This window comes from Bos javanicus, chromosome 29 (genome assembly GCF_032452875.1).
Source record: "Bos javanicus breed banteng chromosome 29, ARS-OSU_banteng_1.0, whole genome shotgun sequence".
Taxonomy (NCBI): Eukaryota; Metazoa; Chordata; class Mammalia; order Artiodactyla; family Bovidae; genus Bos; species Bos javanicus.
In genome coordinates this window covers 43600082-43619571 of record NC_083896.1, presented here as the reverse complement: position 1 = coordinate 43619571, position 19490 = coordinate 43600082, and the positions used below count along the sequence as shown (strand labels likewise).

The window sequence follows — 19490 nt, the reverse complement described above, 5'->3', positions numbered from 1 at the left end:
TGTTGGCAGATAGGCTCTTCAGCACTAGCGCCACCTGGAAAGCCCAGTTAGGAGCCTAGTGAAAAGTATTTTCATTTGCTTCACGGAAAGGAGGAAAGGTTGCTCTTGAGGAACTGAATCTTTGGGGAATACCTTTGAAAGACAACTGGGAAAGAAGATCTCTAGAGCTGTAGTTATATATAACTGTGAATATATATATCTTTTGAATATATACATATTCACAGGAAAGACTCATGAGCTTAAAATACCCAAATCCTGACAGCTCTGAAACTGGCTTTTGAAGGGAGAGTTTCTTGGAACTAAGTAAGTGAATTTTAATTTGAGGGTAGAGTTCTAGATGCCTTCTAAAAGGAATATTTACCCAATATCTGAGTAGGAAAATTTGGCCTTATGGTTTTAATTTTAAGACATGTAAACTTTTTTTCTACACCCCATGGCATTCGGGATCTTAGTTCCCCAACCAGGAATCAAACCTGTGTCCCCTACACTGGGAGCACGAAGTCTTAACACCAGACTGCCAGGGAAGTCCCAGAGGTGTAACCTTTTGGATCCAGATAGTCCACTTACTGCATCACCTTTATAATCATAAAGGAAACTTTGTTATCATGAAACAACAACAATAATAATAATCATAAAAGCTGAGGGAAAAGACTCTACTTAAGTATAACTGTTGATCATTAAGCATTAGCACTGAGTATTACTGTTGTTGTTGAAGACAGACACTGAGACACCAGGACACTAAGTCGTGTCTGACTCTGCGACCCCATGGACCGTAGCCTGCCAGGCTCCTATGTCCATAGGATCTCTCAGGCAAGAATACTGGAGTGGGTTGCCATTTTCTTCTCCAGGGGATCTTCCTGACCCAAGGATCAAAGCCGAATCTGCTGCGTGGGCAGGCGGATTCTTTTTTTTAAATTTTATTTATTTATTCCTGCGCTGGGTTTTTGCTGCTTTTGCCCAGGCTTCTCACTGCGGTGGCTTCTCTTGTTCCAGAGCACAGGCTGTAGGCACTTGGGCTTCAGAAGTGGCGGCACACGGACTCAGTAGATGTGGTGCACAGGTTTAGTTGCTCTGAGGCATGCGGGATCTTCCCAGATCAGGGGTTGAACCTGCGTCCCCTGCATTGGCAGGCGGATTCTTATCCACTGCACCACTGTGGAAATCCGGCAGCCGGCTTCTTTACTGCTGAGCCACCAGGGAAGCCCAGCAAGGAGTATATATCAAAGTATGTATTTTATTTATTTGTATATATATTTAAGGTTGCTCCAGATCAATTTCCTATTTGATTCTTTTAAACTGTAATGTTCAATTGAGGTTTAAAATGAAGTTACAGGTACTTCCCTGGTAGTCCAGTGGTTAGGACTCCATCCTTCCGCTGCAGGGAGAGTGGGTTCAGTTCTTCATGAGGGAACTAAGATCCCACATGCCATGGGTGCTGGCCAAAAAAAAAGAGTTAAAAGTAGTGTGAAGAAGTTTACCATCTTATATATATATTTTAAAAAGTTACAGTTTTGATAAAAGGAATCCTGTTTTTCTCTCTGGTGAAACATCTGTGATGCAAGTTTTATTTTGGGGACCACACGTGTATGACGAAAGCTCCACCCAGCACTTGGTGGCAGCATACCCAAGGGCAGCTTTTGTCCTAACGAGTAAACAAAGACCGGGGGGTTGAATACACGGCTTAGTCACCAACAGCTGCCTGTGGACCACGGTCCTACTCTGGCTTGCCCCTGTACGCCCGCCCCGTTCCCCTCGTGGCGGTGGTTTAGTGGGCCAGAGTATCCACGGGCCCCGTGTCCCAAGTGCACGTGTGTGCAACGTGCAAGCCGCAGCCGAAGGCCCTGAATGGCAATCAGAGTGTCTGAGCATCCTCGTTATAGATCGCAGCCCAGATGCCTCTCGTGGGAGCCAGGGGAGGTATCTTCTCCAACTCCCAGATGACAAAATGAGCTGTTACAGCCCAGTCATCCTCCTCAGGGCACATGGCATCCTCAGACCTTTCCAGAATCTTAAGAATGATTGTGTGTGTGTGTTACTTGCTCTGTCGTGTCCAACTCTTTGCAACCCCATGAACTGTATGTAGCCCTCCAGGCTTCTCTGTCTATGGGATTCTCCAGGCAAGAACGCTGGAGTGGACTGCCATTCCCTTCTCCATAAGAATGATTAAGAACTTGAAAATCTGAGCTCTTCCACGTCCATCTGACCCATGCCTTGGCAACCTCTAGAGCAAGGCTGTGCCGGCTGCTTCTTGTTTGTCTCCCCAGGGCCTGGCCTGGTGAATGGGGTGGGGTGGGGGAGTGGGGAAGGGGGCCAGGGAGGAGCTGCGGTGCCTTCACTCAGCAACCTGAGAGGCAGGTACCACTCTTATCTCCACTAGACAGATGAGCCAGGGCTCCGCTCACCCGGATGGCCGCAGCAGTCTCTCGAGCAGTTTCGCTGCTCCTCCTCCCCAGGGTAAAGGGACCTTTATAACCTCTGGTCAGATCATGTCCGTCCTTTGCTCAAAACCCTCCACGGTCTGCTGGGCAGAGCCCAGGGGCTTCAGTGGCCTTCCTGCCCCTTGCATGAGTGCTCCCCATTCTCTGTGCCCCATTGCCTGTTCCTCCCCTGCTTGTCAGTCCTCCGAATGACCAGCGCCCTTAACGCATACCTCCTTGTCACCTCTCTTCGATTTTTTGCTCAAACGTTCAACGTCTCAAAACAGTTTTAGAGGGGCATTCCCTGAGGGTCCAGCGGTTAGGACTCTGTGCTTTTCACTGCTGAGGGCATGGGTTCAATCCCTGGTGGGGAATTAAGATCCCACAAGCTACAGAGTATGTCCAAAAAAAAAAAAAAGATTAAAAAAAAACACAAAAATTTTTTTTTGTCGTTCAAATAGCACAACCGGGTCCAGTGTGACCACCCTTGTTAAGTTTGAAACAGCCCAATCCCCCACCCACATTCGCCAAATCCTTTGTTTTGCTCTGTATTCCCTTGTGACACCTAAGTCCTCCTATCAGCCTATGTAATTCCCTTAATTGATCACAATTTATTCTCCCCTATACCTCCATCCCCTCAAGAACGGAAGTACCGCGAGGCCACGGATTTGTTTCTGCTTGTTTTGCTTTTTTATTTTGGCTGCGCGGGATCTTCGTTGTGGCTCACGGGCTTAGGAGTCGTGACACACAAGGTTAGTTGCTCTGAGGCCTGTGGGATCTGAGTTCCTCGACCAGGGATTGAACCTGCGTCCCCTGCATTAGCAGACAGGCGGCTTCCGTGCTGGCTCAGTCAGGAAAGAATCAGCCTGCAACGCAGAAGACTGGCTGCAATACAGGAGACCCAGATTCGATCCCTGGGTCAGGAAGTTCCCCTGGAGAAGGAAAGGGCAACCCACTCCAGTGTTCTTGCCTGGAAAGTCACATAGAAAGAGGAGCCTGGCGGGCTACAGTCCATAGGGTCGCGGAGTCAGACTGAGTGACTAAACCACCACCACCACCTTTGTGAATTGGGTCAAATCATTAACCATTTTGAGTTTCTGTTGTCTCCTTTGTAAAAACAGTATAATAATTATGTTTGCCATGCAAGGTGGATCTGAGAATTCAAGAAACTACCATATATCAGTATAAAAGGAATGTAAAGAAGACTTCACAGTCCCCTGCGTCCGCTGCATTAGAAGGCAGATTCTTAACCACTGGACCACCAGGAAAGTCCCAACAGCAGGATTTGGATTTTTTTTTTTAAGCTGTTCACAATACCTGGAACAGGGCCTACCACATAATAGATGCTCAGAAAATATCTGTTGAGTGAAAAGAATGGGGCAGAGGGTTCACTAACTGCTTTCTAGCTGCTCACATGGCCTGGAAGCAGCAGAGCCTCATCAGCCTTGTTCCTAACCACCAGGCTTCTCAGCCCAGGCCTGGCCCCTACCCTCTCCTCTGAGAACCCACAGAGCTCAACGCCCAGACCAGGCCCCAACCAAGCAGGGCGTCTCACAGGCAGCCTGCCCGCGGGTGTCGAGTGGGAGCTGGAGCCTGGCGTGGAAGGCAGGCAAGTGCTGGGTCTCCTGTGCCCATGCGTCCACCCTCGGTTCAACGCTCAGCCCCTGGTTCAGTAAAATACTGGCTCTGTTCTCTCAAACGGCAGGAACTCGCTCCAGCTTAGAGGTGTCACCTCCCCATAGGCCTCAGGCTGTTCCCAACCTCCACCCAGAGCAAAAGGACTCTCAGAGGTCAGTGGTCACATTCCTTCATTTTACAAATGAGGAAATTGAGCCCCAGAGAGGGCGAAAGTCTGCCGAGGCCTCGTCCCTGGCAGTCCCTGAGCTGCAGGTGAACCCAGTTCTCCTGGGACAACTTCCTGGGCTTTTTCTGACTGGGGACCCCTACCTGGCCCAGGACCCGTGGGAGGCCCCGTCTTCAATGGTGCTTCAACGAAGGTCAGAGTCCTTCTGCCAAGGACCCACGGCAGGTTTCTGCCACAGGTGTGAGTGCTCCCTGCTCTTCTGAGGGTGCCCTGTGTCCCTGCTATTTCCACAGCAGAGCTGGCAGACGTTACCTGGATAAGTGAGAAGTCAGAGGGGACAAGAATCCGGGGCTGCAGCAGAACCTGCCTGGCTCTGCCGCCTCCTTGCCCCGGGGCAAGTCCCCTCCCCGACTGAGCCTGTTTTCCCAACTGTAAAACAAGGAGAGTGGATGACAATCTCTAGAATCTTCTGACCATGATGACTGCCAATCTGCCTTGCCAAAGCTCTTGGCACCCTTGGTATGAGTCCTGGGCTGGGTCAGCTGTGGCGAGCGCTCTCTGGTTTGTGCTCATGAGTCGCTGGCCACTCTGGGCTGGGCTTTAGCCCTCATCCCATCCCAGTCCTCCAGGCCCTTGCTCATGACCCTGGCTGCCCACCTCCCAAACTGGCCTCCTAGTGAGAGTTTCCTGCCTCTCAGAGCTCTCGTGGGAACCGACACAGAAGCTCAGGGGAAGAGAACCGTTTGAAGAAGGGAAACGCTCCCTCCAAGGCCAGGGAGACTGTCTTTGCTCTCCAGTGTCCAGGATCTCAGCAGGGTGCCCAGCCTGGGCTTCTCCACCATCCAAAGTGGACAGTCTAAATGTGACATCACCAGGGAGGCCCATCCAGGGACACGGGGACAAGAAGGAGCTCTCGGGTAACTGCTGTCCAGATGTGGTTTCAGTTATCACCATGGCCCATTAATACAGATGAGGAAACTGAGGCCCAGAGAAACTAAGGGCCCTATCCAAGTTCACATGGGTGGAAGACGCAGAGCGGGGATTTGAACCCAACCTGTTTGGGACTTGGGCCACCTGGGGAAACCCATGTGCTGTGGTCGCTGTTGCCATACCCGAGAAGCCCTGGGAGGCTCGCCCACTCTTAAATGCTCGGTTGTTTACTATTTATAGTCCCTGCCCTCTTCCAGAGGTTTGAGTCAGCTTCCCAGAAAGACATGTACGTTCAAGAAATAGCAGAGAATCCGAAGCGTAAAGCTTTGGAGGCCCCAGGGGACCTGGCAGGATTGGGAGGTAATGGCATTACAGAGTTCCAGTGAAGTTGCCCTCTCCCTTGGAGGCCCAGCTATTTGTAGATTCCAGCTTTAATGAGAACCTCCATGGTCAAGGTGCCGTGCTGAAGTGAAAGTCAGTCCTTTTCTCCCTATGCCACGGGTTGTCCCCACGACGTCCTTGCCCAGCATTGTTCATCTGGAGTTGTCCCCTTAGCAAACCTTTCCTCTCCCACTTACAGGTCCCTGTGAGGTAATAAAAGGAGAAAGTGCCAGGCTTGGTGTGAGAGACACGTGGGGCTCGAGCCTGTCCCAGATGGGGACATGACCCAGCCAAGGGATGTACTGCGGAAAGGCAGCTTCCTCATATCTGAATCTCAGCCAAGGTGGTGACATCAGCCCAGCATCCGGTCCCCCTTCTCCTGCCAACAGTGCCCCAAGCCCTCTGCAAGTTTCCCCTCCCTCACCCCTGGCCCCCAGGGGACCCCAGCCTTACCTATCTCACCTTGTCTCCTGGCCACAGTGACTGATCTCAGGAACAGGCACATGACTCAGGGCAGACCAAGCAGAGCCAGGTCTGATATCTTTGTTGGAAATAATGGGGAAGTAGCAGGGACGCCCCTCTTGGGGCAGCTGAGCTGGTGTTTCTAGTGGCCATCTTGCCACCATGAGCAGGACCTGCCTGAGAATGAAGCCAATAAGGGACAGAGCAGATAGGGTGAAGCACTGACTCCTGATGACCTTGTTTGGGCATCATGATCAAGCCATGCCTGAAGCTGGTATACTCAAAACTTGTCAGTAACTTAAGCCTAGCTAGATCATTTATAAACTAAGAATCTAGAGACAGCTCATTTCCCATCTCTTATTGAGACTTCTTTGTAAGCATGAGAAATTTTGAGCAGTTTTCATCAAATATTACGCGCTGCTCTTTACATATGGACACAATCACTAACCCCCTTTTCACTAAATGTATTTCATTAGAATAAAAAACCTCATGCCTGATCTTGCACTCTGCCATTTTTTTCTTAAAATTAATAATAGTAATAAAAGTAATAATGAAAAAAACAAAATACAAGCCTGCGGTATGTGAACAAAAAATTCATCAGTTTTTTATTAAGTGCATCTGTTAAAAGCTTAAAAGATATTTATGGGACTTACTGTGCGCCAGGCAGTGTTCTAAGCACTTCACATGTATTACTTCTAGATACTTATGTTATTACCCCCATTTTACAATAAGCCAGAAAGAGGTTAGTTTTGTTTTTTTTTTTTTGTAATTAAAAATATTTATTTATTTACTTGGCTGCATTGGGTCTTGGTGGCGGCACGCAGCATCTTTGTTGCGGTGCACAGGCTCAGTAGCTGTGGCTCATGGGCTTCGTTGCCCGGCAGTATGTGAGATCTTAGTTCCCCGACCAGGGGTTGAACCCACATGCCCAACATTGCCAGGCAGATTCTTAACCAGTGGACCACCAGGGAAGTCCCGTTAGTTAAATGACTTGCTTGAGATCAAGTTCCGGACCCTGGGTCAAGTCCCTCTCCCTGATCTTCAATGTCCTTCCCAAAGACAACATCCTTCCTTTCTTTCTCTGGAAAGCCTCTGACCGCCCCAACAGGAAGTGCTCTCTGCCTGCCACAGACGCCTTCACAGAGGCAGGCTGTCACCCTCCTGCCCTGCCCATCAACATGCTGGGCATGCGTCCTACACCCGATTTGGTTGTGAACCCCTCCCAGCTGAGGCTTAGCTTCCATGAGGGCCCATCCGTGCTCATGGTAGGAAGTCGATAGCCAGCCTCAGCCCCACCAGCTGGCACCTGGCCTCTTTCTCTCCTTGCCATCGTCTGAAGCTCGCTTGAGGTGCCCTGGAGAGGCCAGGCCTCAACTGAGGGGTGCACATGGACAGGACCTAGAAAGAGGGGGTGTGACTGAAGGCCCTGGGCATCTCTCACTCTCGGAGGTGTGGGAGGGGATTGGGACAAGGTGATCAATGTGTCCTGGCCTCTCCCAACCAGCTGTGTGATGGTCCCCTCCTGGTACCTCAGTTTCCCCACTGGTAAAATGAAGAAGTTGGTTAGGGAGAGTCCCCCAGAAACCTAGGAATGAGGAAAGCGAAAGTATTTTCCTCATCCAGGAAGTTGGTGGGGTTCCCTGATGGCAAGCTGCCCGCCTGCTGGACTTTCACTCATGTGTTCGTTAATCAAGTGCAAACCAGTCAGTCCTAAAGGAAATCAACCCTGAATACTCATTGGAAGGACTGATGCTGAGGTTAAAGCTCCAGTACTTTGGCCACTTGATGCAAAGAGCTGACTCGTTGGAAAAGACCCTGATGCTGGGAAAGACTGAGGGCAGGAGAAGAAGAGGGCAACAGAGGATGAGATGATTGGATGGCATCATCAACTCTATGGACATGAGTTGGAGCAAGCTCCAGGAGATGGTGAAGGACAGGGAAGCCTGGTGTGCTGCAGTCCATGGGGTCGCAGAGTCGGACGTGACTGAGTGACTGAATAGCAACATTACGTGGAGGCAGTTTGAGGTGCTGGAGATGCTTCAGAGAGTAAGACAGGCAGCGATCTTGCTGCCCAGGAGCTCACTCTGTCACTCTGGTTTGGGGAGGCCTCCAAGCCTTCACCCATGGAGGTGCTCCAGTCTTGGGGCTCATGGACTGGGGCCTTCCATGCAGGGTGTGGAGACAGGGCTTGGAGGAAGATGGTGTGTCCCCCTCCAGCTCCGCCCCCTTCCCCCAGATGACCTTGCCTCTCTGGGCATTAGTTCCTCACCTTCTAAGTAAGAAGTTGGACTGGGTGCCCTGAAGCCTACTTTACCAGCCTGGCACAGCCATCCATGGTTAAACATTACCCACTCTGTGTCCCTCCCTCCCTGCCACTCCTCGGGGACATCAAGCCATAAATGCTGCCTTCTTTGATTTTCCTCCGGGGCTGTGGCCTTCTGAGAGGGGTCACAGGAACACTTGCTATCTCCCTTCCGCCAAAGCCAGAGTCTTGAGAGGGGAACACTGGGGTCCATGTCTGGGGCTGGGAGCTTGAGGTGGGGATACCTGGGCCCTAGCCCTATTCAACCCTCCCTCCCCACCTCCAGGTGTGTTTTCCTTGGTTACGTCATGCCTGTGGCTCCCCCGGAGGAGGAGCCCCTTCCCTGAGGAGCTTATGGCCTAATGAGCCCCTCAGGTGCCCGCCTCAAGCAAGAGGCCTCAGCCCTCTTGGTTTCTGGGAAACAGGAGTAATTCAGAGTAGTTGGGGCAGCCTCACTGCATGGGGTGCCCCCACTTTAGCCTCCTCCCCCAGGCCCTTCACACACAAGGAGGGCCAGGCCCAGCCGTCATGCCCAATCCCATGTATACACAGGCATTTAAAATTATGAGGTGGCATAATTCCTCCTGTGTCCCCACAAATCTCAGAAATGGGAATGGATTCTAACCAGATAGTACTTCACGATATGCAAAGAGCTCTCTTCTCATTTTATTCGTTCCCATCTTCAAATCAACTTTGTAAACAGGTATGATTTCCTGGTCATCCACAGCATCTATACAAGAACACTGAGATCCCAGGTGCTAGACCTGGTGAGGAGAGTGCCACGTGCCAGATTCCAGTCTGACTCTAAAGCAGAAACAGGTTTCATGCCCACTTCTGGCATGAAAGTGTTATGAAAGTGTTGGTCGCTCAGTCCTATCTGACTCTGCGACCCCGTGGACTGCAGCCCACCAGGCTCCTCTGTCCATGGAATTCTCCAGGCAAGAACACTGGAGTGGGTAGCCAGTCCCTTCTCCAGGGGATCCTCCCAACCCAGGTATTGAACCTAGGTCTCTTGCACTGCAGGCAGATTCTGTACTGTCTGAGCTACTGGGGAAGCCCAAGTCTCTCAGTCGTGTCTGACTGTCTGTAACCCCATGGACTGTAGCCTGCCAGGCTCCTCTGTCCCAGAATTCTCCCAGCAAGAATACTGGGGTGGGTAGCAGGGGACTATTGCTCTCAATGCCCTGCTCATGACAGGCATTACTGATCAATTATGGCATGGCAGACATTGCTAATCAATTGCGGTGTTCTTTTCTTTTTCTCTCTTTTGGCTGCTCATGAGTCTTGTAGGGATCTTAGTTCCTCCACCAGGGATTGAACCCAGGCCACGGCAGTGAAAGTGCCATGTCCAAAGCACTGGACCACCAGGGAGTTCCTGACAGTGTTCTTTTCTAATAAGCTCAGAGACAGCTGTGAACTCCTCAACACATTATCTCTCAGGACACCATTATCTGTCAGAAGATGGAATCCACAGTATTTACCCACACCATCAGCCTTGAGCCCTTGAGACTCAGGCATAACCCCCAGATGCTCTGGTCAGCAGACCACAGGACTCTTCGCTGTATATCAGTTATGATGCTGTTCTTGGACAGGGATCAGTGGCTCCACCATCCCCTGAACTTCTGTCACTCCCAAGCATGGTCTGTCTTAGAGATACAGCAACCATACAGATTTGCCTGGGGCTTCAGATTTTTTAGGTCTTTAACAAAACTTTTTATTATGAAACATTTCAGGACTACCCCAAAGTGTGGTGGTGGTGGTCTACTCACTAAGTCGTATCCGACTCTTTGTGACCCCACAGACTGTAGCCCACCTGGCTCATCTGTCCATGGGATTTCCCAGGCAAGAATACTGGAATGGGTTGCCCTTTCCCTCTCCAGGACCCCAGAGTGTAGCTAATAGTACTATCACAAGACAACTGCGTTCCCACAGTTGAAGCACTGATATTTCACAGACGCACTGAAGTCTCTGTGGGCCCCTTTAGTCCCTCTCCACCTCCACCCCCACCAAGCCACCACTCTCTGAATTTTGTGTTTCTGATTCTCATGCATATTTTTATGCTTTTCCTACGTAATCACATATCCTATTATTCACCATTACAGAAATGGTGTTATTCAGATCTTGTTGCCACTTGTCATTTTCATCCAAGTGGGTGGAATGAACTTTTAGACACGATGATACACGCAGCTTTGACTCTTCGCCGCATCACAATTGTATTTCTTGGGCCCCCGTTCTGCACCGGCCACGTTTTCAGGTGCCTCACCTGCCTTCACGTACGTAACCTTCGCAACAAAACTATCTTTATCCCCACTTCACAGATTTGGAAACAGAGGCACAGAAAGGTGAAATGATGAACCCGAGTCACGTAGCTTGGGAGCTGTGCTCTTAACTGCTAGACGCCACTCTCTCTTCTGCTGCGTGGTCTGTTGTATGAAAACACAGCCATTAGCCATCTGTTCATCTATTTAAGGGCCATTGCTTATTTTTGCAGACTTGTCTCAACATTATTAGTCTCACAGGGTTGGGGGAGGTGGTTATATTATCTTGCTTAGTTCCTACATCAAGCCTGTGAGTGGATATCTGTATCATCTCCCTTTTTAGATGAGGAAACTAAGGCTCAGAGAGGGTAAATCACCTTCTGAAAGCTGCACAGCTCCAACGAGCCAAAAGTGGGCTGTGAACCTGGCTCCTGCAATTGTGGAGCCCAGGGGTCCCCCCACATCCCTGGTGAGCCCTTGGTGCCCCACTGGCTTCTTCTCTTGGCTCTGTCGTTGGCAGCCTGCCCGCCCTCTCCTACAACAGCCTCCCCACACCTGGCCTTCAGCCCCCCTCCTCTGGCCACCCTCCACCGTCCTCATCCCAGAGAAGGGGCCCAACCGGAAGGCCCGTTCGTGTGAGGAAATTCCAGCCACGTGAGCCAAGCCGAGCCTGGGATTCTGAGCAGCCGGTGGCTTTAGGAGAAACTGAAACTTGGCTTGTTGGGGGCGGAGTGGTCACCGGGGATTTAAAGAGCTGCCACTTCCTTGGGCCCCAAGAGGGCACTGGGAGGTCACAGCAGCTGAGGGACGCCCCGACCGGTGTGAGCCCGGGTTCTCCTCCCCACCATGCACCTCTGTGGGGGCGATGGGCCTCTGACCAGGACGGTGAGTGCAGGGGAGCAGGTTCGGGGGCTAAGAAGGGGAACATGCCTCAGGGTGCCGGGGCCGGCTCTGTTCGCATGGGCTTGGGGGCAGAGGCCTCACACACCCCATCTCTGGACCTCAGTCTCCTTGGGGGTTTGGCTTGAGGGCTTTCCTGCTTTCACATTGCGGATCCAGGCTTCAGTTTAGAACTCGGCCTCTGATTACAGCTGCTCCTCACTACCTGTCCTACGCTGCCATTACAGGAGCCTCCTCCTTCCTCCCCCAGCTCTGGCCACGGTTCCCCTGGAGGCCTTGTCTCTAGTCCAGAACCCAAGTACCAGAGGCCCAAGGCCTTCTCTTATGGCGGGTCTTTCCCCTCCAGACTCCAGTCTCTCAGGCCCCAGCACCTGCAAGGGGCCTCCTGAACCTGGGAGTCGCAGAGTCCTCAGCCAGGGCGGCAGGGTCTTGCCTGAGGTCCCCACACTCAGAACACACCTCCCAGAGTGACCTGAGGGAGGGGGTTGTGGGGTCTCCAGTGTTCCCTCTTGTCTGATTTTCCAGAGCCCTGGGCATTTGGGTTAACTATTTCATCTAAGTTCATGAACCCAGTGTAGGGAGAGGGTCACAGCTGTCACCCTCTGCGTCCGCTCTTCTGTCAGAGGGGACTCATTCCCTCATTCTAGGCTGCTGGCCCACTAGAATGCAAGTAGCCTGAGGGCAGAGAGTACTGCCTCTTACGTTTGCTGCCGTGTCCCCTCAGCTCAGTGCGTGGCACATCATAGTGCACAAATGTCTGTGGGATTAATGAATATCAGCTTTGGGCCTGCGCTGGGCAAGGGAACACAGAGTAGAATCAGAATCGTGCCCCGTCCCGTCCTCACAGAAAGAGCTCAGGGCTAGAGAAATCAACACCTTAACAGTGGAAACAGTAGTGATTAGAACAACAGCGACTTTTATTAACCCCTGCCAGCTTTCCAGCCAGTGAGGAAGGCACCTGTGCCTCCATTTGGGGCAGATCAGGCAATGGGGCTCAGGGAAGTGAGTGATCTACCCAGAGCAACACGGTCCATAAGGAGGCTATAGGTGTGAAGCGGGTTGTCTAGGGCGTGTGCTGCCCGGTCATGAGCTGTGAGTGGTACATGTGTGAGGCTGGCATTCCACCGAGCGGTGCTGTGTCTGTGATGGGGTGTGTGGACACCGACGGAGCCAGAGAGGGCTTCTGGGGGAAAGGGAACCCTCGGGGACTTGATTCAAGAAGGATATGGCTGAGACTTCCGTGGTGGTTCAGTGGTTAAGTCTCCAGGCTTCCAATTTAGGGGTCATGGGTTTGAACCCTGGTGGCTCCCCCTGGCTGCTCCCTCTACCTTTAGACAGCAGCCCAGCTAGACCCTCACTCCTTGCTGGCTGTTTGGCTCAAATGTCACTGCCTCAGAAGGAGAAGGTCTTTCTAAACACCTGAGCTAAACTAAGATCCCACAGGCCGCACAGCACTGACCCTCCCCAAAAGAGAAGGGGATGGCTTTACAGCTAGCCCGCCCCTGCCGGGTCCCCTGAGCCCCAGTCTCTCACCCTACAGGACGCTGAGGAGCATCAGAGGCAGCTGAGGAAGAAACAGAAGAACCGGGCGGCCGCCCAGAGAAGCCGGCAGAAGCACACGAACAAGGCGGATGCCCTGCACCAGGTGGGGGTGCCTCCCTTCCCTTCCCCGATGTCACTCACCTGGCCCGGCCACCTCTTCTCCGTCCCACTAATCAGCAGTTCCCCTGCACTGCTGTAGGTGCCAGGGGCCCTGAACTTGGGGAGAGAGGAGGGCTCTGCTGCTGAGATTCAAAAATTCCTGAGTGTTGAGCGGAAATTGTGTGCCAGATACACGCGGGGCTCCAGGGGCATGACAGTGCATCCTCAGCCCAGGCCTGCCCTCAAGGCACTCCCAGTCTAGAGGGAGGAGACAAGAAGGGGAGGGAAACTGGGAGAACCTGGCCCAGTGACCAGGTGAGGCCTTCAATCAAAGGTAGGTCCCTGAGCCTTGCCCATCCAGAACCTAGCTCAGAGGTGCTGCACTGCGGTGATCACCCTGCCTGTCTGGGTTCTGATGTAAGTGGCCAAGACCGTCTGTGAGAAACTGGTTCAGGGTTAAGACAGGCTGGCTGTAGAGTCCCAGCTGCTGCATTCCATAGCTGCAGGTCATTTCCTTCACTGAGCTTCACTGTCCTCATCCGAAAATCCCTGCCCCCTGGCAGGACCCTTGTGAAGACTAAAGGAGGCCAAGGAGCCTGGTGGGGTGGAGGGTGGGGGGCTCCACTCACACTTGATGATAACCTGACCTCAGATGGTAACCTGACCTTGGGGTTTCCCTTCTTCCTCTGTGCAGAAAGGATACACCTCGGGGGGCACGTTAAGAGCTGGGTTCAGGACCTGGCCTTTGGTTGGGCTGCATACACGATAGTCCTTACTGCAATGAGTAAACTTCGGAGCCCTCCACACCCAAAGGTCCTACGCTCTCTGCGACCCCACCCGCACCGTCCACCTTCCTCTCCTAACATCCTGCACCTCGTTCTCTCTGTTCCTTCCTTGGTGGAGCATGTCCAGCCTCAGGGGCTCCCCTGGCTGTTCCCTCTGTCTTCAGACAGCAGCCCAGCTAGATCTTCACTCCTTGCTGGGTGTTTGGCTCAGATGTCACCGCCTCAAAAGGAGGAGGTCTTTCTAAACGTCTGAGCTAAAGAGACCTCACCTATTACTCTGCTTTATTTTTCTGGTTAGCACTGACCTTGCATCACAAGTTTAGATGTTGACCATTGCTTGTCCTCCTCCCCAACTGTAAGCACCCCGAAGGCAGGGAGCTCTTCTGCTGCCTACTGTCTCCCCATCACCTGGACCAGTGCCTGGCAGATAGAAGGAACTCAGTATTTCTCTGTGGAGTGAACAATAGAGTCAAAATAAAGTGGGAACTCATAGGTAGGAACAACACACAGGTAGTTGGGTTAAGGTGATACAGAGATGAAGTCTGAGCTGGTTTTGAGGGATGAATAGGAGTTTTCCAAATGGATGAAGGTAAGAAAAAGCATTGCAGGCAAATGAAATAGGGCTGGCACGAGCATAAGAGAGTTGCACCCTGTACAATGCATGAGAATGAGGGCTGATACCCAGGATGGCATGCTTGGGAGCAGCTGAGACTTCATGAGCTCATTTATTCCTTCCTTCCAGAAATGCCTACTGAGTATCTCTCGTGCAGCAAGCACAGTTCTAAGCACTGTAGATACAGCTGTGAACACAGCACACAAAAGTCCAGTTCACCCTCCTAGGGCTTGTATTTTCATGGGGAAGCTGGATAGACAAATAAATGACCCATGAGGTATTTGGGATATCAGATAGTGATAAGTGCTCTAGGAAGGATTAAAGCAGGGAAGAGGGAAGGGAGTGGGATATGTAGGGTGATGGAAACCTACCTGGGGAAGCCCTCCCGGAGGAGGTGACGTTGAGCAACCTGAGGGTGGTAAATGAATGAATAAGTGACCCAGTTTCTGGAGGTGAATTGATGCCTTTGGAGAATTTAGGTAAAGAGTGACCTAATGACATGTTTTTAAGATGTCTTTCCACCTTCCACAGCAGAAACCAGCTTGGGAGTGGCGCTGTGGGTGGCTTTGAGGCCTGTTAGAACTTTGAGTCCATGGCTTAAGCAACATTTTAATATAAAACACCCTTGCAGCTTCTTCTTTTAGAAAGTGTCCATAAGAGGCAGGGCAAGGGGCGCAAAGGAAGTCACTGAGCCAGCTGCTGCTGCTGCTGCTGCTAAGTCGCTTCAGTCGTGTCTGACTCTTTGTGACCCCATAGATGGCAACCCACAAGGCTCCCCCGTCCCTGGGATTCTCCAGGCAAGAACACTGGAGTGAGTTGCCATTTCCTTCTCCAATGCATGAAAGTGAAAAGTGAAAGTGAAGTTGCTCAGTCGTGTCTGACTCCTAGCGACCCCACGGACTGCAGCCTACCAGGCTCCTCCGTCCATGGGATTTTCCAGGCAAGAGCACTGGAGTGGGGTGCCATTGCCTTCTCCGAGTCTGATGAGCTGTGGAAATAAAGTTTCTTCTGCATTTTCCACCACTGTTGCCATCATACTAATAAATGATTGTTTAGAACTTCACATTGATTACTGTCCCACTGAGTTCCCACCCAGTACTCAGCAGAACAGAACCTAAATGCCGAAAAGAGCACACCCGTGCTGCCAACCTGTAAAACGTGACCCTGGACTCCGCCCACAGTGCCTCGGTGGGCAAGTGCTGGATGTCGAGGAGGTCTGGCAGTGGCATTGAGCAGCCTAGAAGTGTCTAGGACAGAGGACATCTAAGTTGTCACAAGAAGGCCATGTCAGGATTAGACTGGGGAAGCGGGGCTGGAATTGTCCAGGCAGAGGAGACTGCAAGTGTGACGAGGAAGCAGAGTCCATTTGAGGAACAGGAAGTGGAGGCATCAGGAGCAGTTGGAGAGATAAAACTGGAAGTGTGAGCTGGGGCCCCCACACATGGGGAGTCACGGGAGACTTTAAAGGGCTTTAATGTTCCATTAGCACTGCAGCCGTCGAATGTCTCCTCTGGGCCAAGAGATCAGGTAGTTTGAGAGGCGCATCAGTTAGGAGGCTGGTAGAGCTCCCGGGTGAGTGGAGACCCCAGGCTGGCTGGCTCAGGGACCTGGCACTGGGGAGACAGAGCAGACAGGTCTGAGCTGGTGGTCATGAATGTCTGGCCAGAGAGCAGCCAAAGGGCATTGAGGTGGCAGGAATATCTTTCCTCCTAAATTGAGGACCCTGGGGCATTGGGAAATAGGGCTCAAGCTGGGCCTCTGACTCTGGCTGACATAACCCTCCCCACCTATATCTGCTTCTCCCCCCAGCAGCATGAGTCACTGGAGAAGCAGAACCACGCCCTGCGGAAGGAGATCCAGGCCCTTCAGGCCGAGCTGGCCTGGTGGACTCAGGCCCTGCACGTGCATGAGCGCCTGTGCCTGCTGGACTGTGCCTCCTGCTTGGCTCCAGGGGCCGCTGGCTGCTGGGGCCAGGCCGAGCGGCCCCCAGGCTCCATGCCCCACGGACAGCATGGCTGCCAGGAGCAGCTGGGCCTGTTCCGGACCCCAGTCTCTTCTCCCTCGGCTCCGCAACCCTCTCCAGACCCACAGCCTCATGGTTCCCTCAGCCTCCTCCTGTCCCCTCTGCCCTCACTGTCCCTCGGTCCCACTGCAGTCACTGCATCTCCTGCACAGCTGTCACCCAGCCCTGCCCAGTCCACCTCCCCTGCTGGCTCTGGCCTGCTGAAACCTTCCTCTAAGCTCAACATCGTCCTGCCCAGCCCCACAGCCCAACCTGCCCCTCTAGAGTTCCTCAGGCTGGAGCACCCCAACGGAGGGAAGCCAGGGTCCACACCCCACAGCCCCTCAGCTGCTACAGGGCTGGGGTCTCTGCAGGGCAGGGAGCATAAGCCAGCTTCCTCAGCAGCAGATTGGCAAGGGCTGGGCGTGGATCCCAGCCCCCACCCCCTCCTGGACTTCCCTCTGCTCTCTTCTGCTCAAGTCCACTTCTAACCTGGCCCCCAGAACTGGGCTAACCCCTTCCTTGGACCCAGGAAGCAGCCTCAGCACACAGGCATCTCCTCTGTTGCTGCTGGGGGCTGCCTTTCCTGGCTGACCAGCTAACTAGGAGTGGAAAGGACACAGAGGCTCAGAGAAGCCAAGTGACTTGTCCAAGGTCACACAGCCTTTCTTGGGACCCGAAACATCACAATCTGCTCCTCCTTCTCCTGGTGGGATCCTGGCCCAGGCACCGTAGGGGCTGGGGTCCTAGAAACCTAGAGCCGGCATGAGAGGTTTAAGTGCTGGGAGTGGGGAGGGACGCTCCCGTTTGCTCTGTGATTCCCAGGGCCACAAAGCCCTGTAATTTCTGAAAGTTTGCCTTTACTGGGGCTGGTCCAGAGCCCAAACCCAGGTGGGGAAGGGCCCAGCAGGAGCCCAGAAGAGAATCCTTTCTGCTCCTAGTAGGTTTTTCAATGCCAAAGAGCTGAACCTGTGGGTTGGAGTTGTGGACAAGCCTGGAGCAGTCCCCTCTGGGATTTCTACCCACTGAGGGTCCATAGCCACATGGTGACCTTGGATTCTGAAGGGTCGGCTCACCAAGCTATTCCCGAAAACTCCCTACCTCTCCCTTCCTCCCAGGGCCATGGTGAGTGGACTTCTGAGAGCATTCATATCCTGCACAAAAGGCAGGTGGAAAGAATGAGGGAAGGACCAGGTGCAAACTTAGGTTTGAGCAAGTGGTGGACTTGAACCTTTTGCTTTGTGATTCCCTGCTTCCCAGGTGATGATAGTGGTAAAGAACTTGCCTGCCAATGCAGGAGACGTAAGAGACGCAGGTTCCAGCCCTAGGTTGGGAAGATCCCCTGGAGGAGGGCATGGCAACCCACTCCAGTATTCTTGCTTGGAGAATCCCCCTGGACAGAGGAGCCTGGCGGGCTACAGTCCGTGGGGGCGCAAAGAGTTGGACATGACTGAGCAACTAGCACTTAGCACGCAGCGAGACCTGTGTCTTCTTCAGTGCTGTCCTCATCCCTGTGCAGCCAACAGGCCCCCATTACCCTCCAGCCCCTCTGAGCAATGACCCTGTTGCTCTTTGGCCTGATGGAGCAGGGTCCTGGGACCAGATAGGAGCACAGTTGCAGCGCCTGCTTGGGGATGGGGGTGGAAGTGGGGGACGGTTCTCATTCAGACTCAAGACGAACACTGTAAGGGGACAGAGATGAGAAACTCCAGCTCTTCACCCAGATTTACACATGTAAGCAGACACTAGGCTAGTGTTTGACACACTCCAGGAAATGCTGAGCACTTGGTACCTATGTTATGGTAAATAAAGTGTTTTCCAATTCTTTTTGCTTTGGTTAGTTGTTTAAAATTCTGACTGTACTTTGTACTATTGAACCAAAAGACCTTTGAAAGGAAAGCACATGGTCTAGAATCTTAGGTGGGCAATCCCTCATGGACCTCTTAATCCAACCTCCCTTCCCATTTTGCAGATGAGGAGACTGAGGCCTTAAGATGGGATGGACTTGCTCAGAGTCATGCAGGAAGAGGAGGTGTCGTGGCCACAGGATTGTGGATGGCTACAGAGCAGGAGTCACCAGCAGGTTCAGGGAGAACAGACTGGTGGGAGGGAAGCCAAGACATTGTTGGTTGGAGGCTGGCTTGAGTCTGGGACAAGAGTCGATATGACGTATGGCGCTCCAGGACTCGTGGGGTGACGAGGACACTGTGGCCTGGCTTGTGTCTGTATAACCTAAAATTTGTCAGGCACTCTCTGTGTAACTTGGGTTAACTCATTGATGCCTCTAATAACTCTGGAAAGTAGATATAATTATTACCCCATTGTTTGGAAGGGGAAACCAAGGCCCACGGGTGTAAAGGTCACGTAGCTAGGAAATGGTATAGGCTTGATGTAACTCAGGAGCACTTAACCACAGGTGATTCTGCCTTCTACCTTCCTGGAACTTTCCCTGTAGGCCCTGAATGGAGGGGCTGAAACATGCCCATAGACATGACCCAAGAAGGTAAAACCCTACCTTAAGCTCAAAATAAGAGAGGGGAGTGACTTAATTAATGTTGGTACACTCATACCCCAGAAGAGATGGTAAGGACAAAGAATGCTTTGAAGAATATTTAATGAGGTGAGAAAATGCTTACAACATATCAAGCAGAAAAAATGGAATGTGCAACTGTCACTATAGTTTTCTGTTTGTTTAAAAATATAAACAGAATCAAAGGAGTGGGAGGAGGTGCTGTAGATTCTTGAGGCATATGAGCTAATATCTGTGAATCCCCAAATTGTAAACAGCCACCACTGTAGCAGAAGCCTTCCACATGGTTGAATATATCCTAGAAATCTATATCTGGGTGTGTCTATTGCTGCATAACAAATTATTCCAAAACCCAGTGGTTTAATCAACAAACATTTATCATCTTAAAATTCCCGTAGAGTGGGAATCTGGGCACAGCTTAGTGGCTCAGGGTTTCTCACAGGCTCCAATCAAAGTGTTGGCCAA

The 19490-nt window shown here is 52.1% G+C and overlaps 1 protein-coding gene across 2 annotated transcripts; it reads left to right on the top strand.

The window, feature by feature from the left end:
- The first annotated feature begins 10852 nt into the window (after positions 1 to 10852).
- BATF2 (basic leucine zipper ATF-like transcription factor 2) lies at positions 10853 to 18322 on the top strand. 2 transcript variants are annotated; one of them, XM_061406888.1, is made up of 3 exons: positions 10853 to 11439; positions 12995 to 13099; positions 16306 to 18322. In XM_061406888.1, exons 1-3 carry the CDS (start codon positions 11401 to 11403, stop codon positions 16984 to 16986), a joined length of 825 nt encoding a protein of 274 aa, XP_061262872.1. In that variant the 5' UTR covers positions 10853 to 11400; the 3' UTR covers positions 16987 to 18322. The 2 variants fall into 2 exon arrangements, with proteins under 2 accessions (XP_061262872.1, XP_061262871.1); XM_061406887.1 differs by having other exon boundaries at positions 10960 to 11439; positions 16303 to 18322.
- Positions 18323 to 19490: the final 1168 nt, after the last annotated feature.

Bases quoted from the DNA above. Each gene is read 5' to 3' on its own strand.
- BATF2 (XM_061406887.1), top strand. From the start codon at position 11,401: ATGCACCTCTGTGGGGGCGATGGGCCTCTGACCAGGACG. The intron at 11,440-12,994 runs GTGAGTGCAGGG...CTCACCCTACAG, and splicing joins ATGGGCCTCTGACCAGGACG to GACGCTGAGGAGCATCAGAG. The intron at 13,100-16,302 runs GTGGGGGTGCCT...TTCTCCCCCCAG, and splicing joins AGGCGGATGCCCTGCACCAG to CAGCATGAGTCACTGGAGAA.